At 54.5% G+C, this 7,016-nt stretch overlaps 1 protein-coding gene across 6 annotated transcripts in view; it reads left to right on the plus strand.

The window, feature by feature from the left end:
• The window catches only part of ZDHHC7 (zinc finger DHHC-type palmitoyltransferase 7), a 111,257-nt gene that overhangs the window by 9,310 nt on the left and 94,931 nt on the right, over positions 1-7,016 (plus strand). For 4 of the 6 annotated variants that reach the window (XR_008293742.1, XM_027076331.2, XM_027076330.2 and 1 more), the window contains 2 exons: positions 3,907-3,992; positions 6,570-6,900. Coding sequence is in view for 5 of the 6 variants with exons in the window: in XM_027076331.2 (XP_026932132.1) it covers positions 6,586-6,900 (315 nt within the window). In the remaining variant the exon portion in view is untranslated. Of the gene's footprint in view, positions 1-459; positions 701-3,413; positions 3,660-3,906; positions 3,993-6,569; positions 6,901-7,016 lie in introns of those variants that run through there. The other 2 variants (XM_015061662.3, XM_053210878.1) reach the window with 2 other exon arrangements.

Genomic DNA, 7,016 nt, shown 5'->3' on the forward strand with positions numbered 1-7,016 from the left:
GCTTCTGGAGGAAACATCTGGCTGGAGCTTGGCTTCACTTGGCCTTTCCCACCCGGCACATGAACTCGCACTGGCTATTTTCCTCCTGTTCGTTCTTTTAGTGAAGCGGAATTAATGTATGATGAAATGTACAATTTTAAGCGTACTGTTGATTGTTGGCTGGTTTTTTAAAATTTTTTTTTTTAATGTTTATTCTTGAGAGACTGAACGTGAGTGGGGGAGGAGCAGAGAGAGAGGGAGACACAGAATCCCAAGCAGGCTCCATCCAGGCTCTGAGCTGTCAGCACAGAGCCCGACGCGGGGCTCGAATTCGTGAGCTGTGAGATCATGACCTGAGCCGAAGTCGGACTCTCAATCGACTGAGCCACCCAGGCGCCCCTGTTTTGTTTTATTTTGTTTTGTTTTTTTAAGTTTTTAAAAAAAATTTTTTTTACGTGTTTTTATTTATTTTTGAGACAGAGAGAGACAGCATGAGCAGGAGAGGGGCAGAGAGAGAGGGAGACACAGAATCCGAAGCAGGCTCCGGGCTCTGAACCGACAGCACAGAGCCCGACGCGGGTCTCGAACTCACAGACAGCGAGATCATGACTTGAGCCGGAGTCGGACGCTTAACCGACTGAGCCACCCAGGTGCCCCGACTTTTGTCTTGACAGATGCTATGTCCCTTTCAGGATCCGGGGCATTTCCAACAGCTGAGAAGGTAACTTTGGCTCTTCTCAGTCATTCCCCTTGTGTTCAAACCCACTTTGAATTCTTTAAAAATAAATTCATGTTGCCTGGTTTCAAGGGCCATGTAGATGGCAGAACATTTTTTTTTTTAATTAATGTATTTATTTTTTTAATGTACATCCAAATTGGTTAGCATAGAGAGAGCAACGATTTCAGGAGTAGATTCCTTAAGCCCCTTCCCCATTTAGCCCATCCCCCTCCCACAACGCCTCCAGCAGCCCTCTGTTCTCTATATTTATATTTAAGAGTCTCTTATGTCTTGTCCCCCTCCCTATTTTTATATTAGTTTTGCTTCTCTTCCCTTCTGTTCATCAGTTTTGTATCCTAAAGTCCTTATATGAGGACTGACGAATTTCACTTAGCATAATACCCTCCAGTTCCAGCCACATAGTTGCCAATGGCAAGATCCCATTCTTTTTGATTGCCGAGTAATACTCCACTGTGTATATACCCCACATCTTCTTTATCCATTCATCCATCGATGGACATTTGGGCTCTTTCCATACTTTGGCTACTGTTGATAGTGCTGCTATAAACATAGGGGTGCATGTGGTCCTTCGGAACAGCATACCTGTATCCTCTGGATAAATACCTAGTTTAACTTTTTTGGATAAATACCCAGCAGTTGCTGGGTTGTAGGGTAGTTCTAGTTTTAGTTTTTTGAGGAACCTCCCTACTGTTTTCCAGAGTGGCTGCACCAGCGTGCATTCCCACCAGCAGTGCAAAAGAGATCCTCTTTTTCCACATCCTCGCCAGCATCTGTTGTTGCCTGAGTTGTTAATGTGAGCCGTTCTGACAGGTGTGAGGTGGGATCTCTGGGTTTTGATTTGTATTTCCCTGATGAGGAGTGATGCGGAGCATTTTTTCATGTGTCGGTTGGCCATCTGGATGTCTTCTGTGGAGAAATGTCTATTCATGTCTTTGGCCCATTTCTTCACCGGATTATTTGTGTTTTGGGTGTTGAGTTTGATAAGCTCTTTATAGACTTTGCATACTAACCCTTTATCTGATACGTCGTTGGCAAATCTCTTCTCCCATTCCGTCAGTTGCCTTTTAGTTTTGCTGATAGTTTCCTTCTCTGTGCAGAAGCTTTTTATTTTGATGAGGTCCCAATAGTTCGTTTTTGCTTTCGTTTCCCTTGCCTCCAGAGAGGTGTTGAGTAAACAGTGTCTGCGGATGGCAGAAGGTTTTTGGGGTTTAGCCACGTTGTTGCAGGTATCAGTAGCTTTTTCCCTTTTTGTTGCTGAGAAGTGTGCCGTTGCAAGAATGTGCCGTAGTTTGTTTATTCGCCTCCTGGTGCTGGATATTTGGATTGTTTCTAGTCCGGAAGATTATGAATAAAGCTGCGTGAACAGTGCTGTCCGTGTTTGTGTTCACATTCAGCGTTCTCGGGTAAATATCTCGAAGTGGAATTGTTGAGTCATAGGGTGGGTGTTTAACTGGGAGAAAGTGCCAGGCCGCTTTTCTTTTCGAAGTGGTTGCTGCGTTGGTTACTTTTTAAAATATATACAAGTAATTGGGGATTTGGTCTCATTGTAGAGATGCTGCTCTAAACGTGACGTCTGAGCAGTCTTGTATTTTGCAAAGCCAGCTTTACTTTAAAACATTGTTACGTAAGCTTATCTGAAAACAGTTCAAAGTATCATTGCATATTAATAGTTGGTTACCGCATAGCTATGTGAACAAAGTTACTGTATATAAATACCGTATTTTAAAAGTCTTCCCCCCCCACCCCTTAGTTTCAGCAGCTTTGGAGTCACGGCCACATTTGTTCCTCAGAAGGGGCTCAGGGCTGGAAAGGTGCTAGGGGACAGTGGCCGGGGTGGAGGTGGGGGGACAGGCAGGGGGGTCGTCGGGTAGGTGCCGAGGGAGAAGTGGCTTCTGAGGAGCCTTGAGGCAGGACAGTGAGCAGCCTCGCTCTGCTCTGGAGCGTCTGTCTGGTGGCAGGGGCTGGGGGGCCCCCGGGAGAGGCACCTCCCGCCTCCTGACCCCCGGCCCCTCCTCCTCCCCGACTTGCGCGCCAACCTCCCGCTGTCCTAGTCAGGGGTTTTGGTTTCGGAAGACAGCACCGACGGAGGGTTTGCTTGAGCAGAATAATCTATTGGAAGGACACGGGAGAAAGAACGGACAGGCGCCGGGACGGTGGGCCAGCCGACTGTATTTTATGCTGTCTCCTGAGTTCTTTCTCTTTGTCACTTAGCTCTCCTTTTGGGAGAGTTCCTCACTCTCCTGTCCGATCCTGTTTTTAAAATTCTGTCACCATTTTTATTTTCAGTAACTAGGAAGTTCTCAGAATGTTCCTCTTTTGTTTCACAGATACGATTTCTTATTTCTTCTTAAGTTCTCTCTCTGCCTTTTGCCTGTTCTATGTTTCTTTCTGGGGCTCTAGCCTTTCGCGAGCCCCGTTGTGGGCTTTTTTCAAAACGTCTGACCCACGTGTAAGCCAAAGAATTATGCTGTCCTCCTTGAACGCACACAGTGATGCGTGCCAGTCATATGTCAGAAAGACTGGAAATAAATGGACAGCTTGAAAAAAAAACTAATGAAAAGATTCGTGCTGGGAATAAAGAATGTTTATGTCGGGGGTCCCGCCCACCTTGTTATCTTCAGGCCCTTTTTCTCAGGGCCACACACGAGTGCTTCTGCAGAGGCCACGTCTGGTTGCCGCCCGCGGGTGACCGGGAGCCAGACGGAGACGCCAAGGGGGGCGGTCTTTTCCTCCAGTAGGTGGTCCTCACTCGGTTCCCTGTTTCCCTCCCTCCCTGTGGGCCCGGCATCCCCTGTCCAGCACCTCCCCCCTCGTGATCTGGCTCTGTCCGGTTTTCTCTGTGATTCTCCTGCTGTGGCTGCTAAAACCACAGCTTGTCGGCTTTTGAAACGCAGGCTGGTCGGATGTGGCCTGGATTCTCCCTGGGGATCTTTCTCAAGAGGTTCGGGCTTCTAGACTCGCATTTAATCCTGGGGCAGGCGTAACGTGAATCACTTCAGAGTTTACTAGTAGTGGAAATGCAGAGGAGCGATGACTTCATCGTCAGGGGTGGTTCCGGGTAGCGGAGCTTTACGTGACAAGTGTGATGTTGGTTACACAGCTCCCCGAATTAATCACGGCCTAAGAAATGCCGTGTACTTCAGTCGTAAGAGAAGTAACCTTTCTCATCAGATCTTGTTGTCTTTCAGATCCCGTCACATAGGACACTATGCACGTTCACATCCTGAAGAAAAGGCGCAAAATGTTCAAGTAATGCTTCGAGCTCGTTTGTGAGGTAAGCGAGGGGCCCTGCTGACGCTGACTGCGTTCGTTGACGGGGCGGTTTGTGCGGTATAGACGGTCAGTCTTTGACCTGTGGGCTTCGGCTCGCTCGCCGCCTCTGGAGGGGGCTCCATGACGCGAACCCGTGAGCGATCCGTATGGCAGACGAGGTGGGCGCTGGGCGAGAATTAACGGGAAGCGTCGCCCGGATGGCAGTCCCCACACGTCGCGGCGACCCGCCGTGCCACCTGCCGCGCTCTGGGAAACCGCTGTCCCTAATGTGAGCATACACAGCTCAGGTGCGGCAGCGTGGACGGCATCCCGTTAAATCGGCCGCTAAAGTCCAATGATGACGGTGCGCCCCCGGCTCGCCCGTCGCTCGATCGCGCTGCCTCCGGGTTCCCTCAGAGGTGGCCGTCAGGCCTCGGAGACGAGGGCGGTGCGGCCCTGAGCGGGGAGGGGGCCGCGCCCTCGCCCCGGCGGCTGCAGGCGGTGTCCCGTCTGCTGTCCCGTTTCCAGCGTCTGCATGGCTTCTTCACTTCCCCCCCTCCCTTCCTGTGGTGTAAACACAGTGACTCGGCAGAGCGCCGGCTCGTGCAGCCGGTGACCGAGCACCCGGTCTAGCCGGCCGCGCCCTGCCGTGTTCAGCGCTTGTTTTCCTGGACACGAAGTGACTTTGGGCTGTCAGGTTCTTTTCCCGTGGCCTTCGGCTGATTTGACAAACGTGGCACATCGGCGCCCTCCCACGGTGTCTGTGCGTCTGCGGCTTCTCCTGCAGGAGCACGCCTGTCACCGGTACCTTGCCGGCAGGGCCGAGCGGGACGGGCCCAGCGTGCGCCGTGCCTCCGGACGACCCGCCGGGCCCTGCTCTCCGACGGCCCAGACGCGCTCTGGCGCAAGGCTGGCCCGTAGCTTCTTGTCTTGCTGTCCGGCGAGCAAGCGCCCGCTCGTCACGGGGAGCGTCCTGCTCAAGGAGTGGCCGTGGAGCAAAACGGAGGCTGGTCGCAGGGATTCTCCGGCTTAAGGCCTCGATGTATAGTGACGATGCGCTAAGACTCTTTCGTGGAAATCGCTATGAAACTACTTAAATCTGAGAAAGGGACCGGTCTCTTGGTGTTGCATCTGCCGAATAACAAACACGCCCTTGCTGGGGCCCAACAGCCTGCACGCGGCAAACGGGCACACGGGGAGAAGGCCAGACCCTTCATGAGAGCCCGCCAGGGAGGGGAAATGCACAGGAGCTCCCTTAAGGCAGAAGGGGGTCTGCACGCCACAGGCAGCACCGGTGGGCGGGCCCTGAGAGTTCCAGGGACGGGAGAAGCTTCCAGTCACTGCCCGGGCACTGACAGAACTGGGCTGCACCGGGGGTGTGCGCCGTCCTCCGATGGTCACGTCAGGTGTGCCAAAGCCCTTCTCCCAGCGTGCCCCTCTGGGGAACGGTACCTGTCAGGACGGCTTGCTGGGGGGAGAGGGGCGCGGGGAGCTCGTCTGCACGGAGTGGACCCCCGGGAAGGCGCGCCGACGGGCCAGAAGGCTGGCTGTGATCTGTCCACGCTCTCTTGATCTTTAGTTTCTCGTGTGTCACTCAGAAAAAATCTTCAAGCGATGTGTGTCCGACCTGCGAGCGGGGTTATTTTACGGCCTGAGGGAAACCGGGTCTGGTCTCGTGCCCGTGCACCGAGCTGCCTCTTGTCGGCTCGTCCTTGTCATCACTGTGCCGCCGTTGCTTCCGCGGAAGAGCCGTGCCCATCTGTAGGCCCGTGGGGGCCCCGCGGTGCCCTCGCTCCTGCTCCCACGCTGAGCGTCCTCGGGGCCCCTGACGGAAGGCCTTGGGTGTTTCTCCTTCCCGTGCATGAACACCAAGGCCAAGGGAACCCCCAGCCCCCCTTCCCCACCGCGATCACGAGCGCTTAGCCGCTCAGGTCGCTGTCGGGGCGTGCATTAGCGCGGCAGCCAGAGCCGGCCAAGAAGAGTCCGGGTTTTTCCGGAGTCCCCTCACACCCCGTGCGCTGTCCTGTAGCGGGCAGCGTGGGAAGCACGGGAGAGGTGTCCGAGAACGGCTCAGCGAATGGATTAACGAGGGAACGAGAGTGTGAAGACGCAAAAGCAGAGAGGAGCGCCCTCCCGAAACAGCACAGAGCTCAGGGCGACGGAGGGGACACAGAAGTGCCCCGCACACGGGGGTCCTGAGCGGACGGGGGCCCAGGGCCTCCGCACAGACATGGCCTGGGCCTGCTGGCGAGGGTGGCGGCTGTGGCACGACGCGCTTGGTCTCCACCGCGGCTGGGAGGCTGCCTCCGGCCTCTTCTTTCCCTTATCTCTGTTCGTCCGTGGCTGTGGCTGGCCTTCGGCGGCTGTGTGCGCCTCGGGGTCACTTGTGCCGTGGGGTGTACTGTGTCATAGGCCGTAAACTAGTCCCCGAGGTGAAAGATTTTAACGTTCGGGTCTTGTTCCGTTGTTAATGTTCTTTTCTGCTGTGTGTGGACTGTCTCACGAGATGGTCCGGAGCAGACTAACCCATCCGGTTTACCAGTGTGCACGTGCCCCCCCCCCCCCCCCCGAGCCTCATCAGCTCTGTCCCGTCTCCTAGGGTGCCCGGGGACACCATGCCGTCATCAGGACACCGGCTCCGGGATGTCGAGCATCATCCTCTCCTGGCCGAAAATGACAATTACGACTCTTCGTCGTCCTCTTCCTCCGAGGCTGACGTGGCCGACAGGGTCTGGTTCATCCGCGACGGCTGCGGCATGATCTGTGCCGTCATGACGTGGCTCCTGGTCGTCTATGCGGACTTTGTGGTGACTTTCGTCATGCTGCTGCCTTCCAAAGACTTCTGGTACTCTGTGGTCAACGGAGTCCTTTTTAACTGCCTAGCGGTGCTGGCCCTGTCGTCCCACCTGAGAACCATGCTCACAGACCCCGTGAGTACCCACGGTCACCCTTCATCCCCTCTCGTGTCTGGTCGTGGGGCACCACAGACCCTGTGGCGAAGGTGCTGTTGTTCCTCTGGCCTCGGGCTTTTATTAACTCCTGGTAC

Source organism: Acinonyx jubatus, chromosome E2, assembly GCF_027475565.1.
Source record: "Acinonyx jubatus isolate Ajub_Pintada_27869175 chromosome E2, VMU_Ajub_asm_v1.0, whole genome shotgun sequence".
Lineage (NCBI taxonomy): Eukaryota > Metazoa > Chordata > Mammalia > Carnivora > Felidae > Acinonyx > Acinonyx jubatus.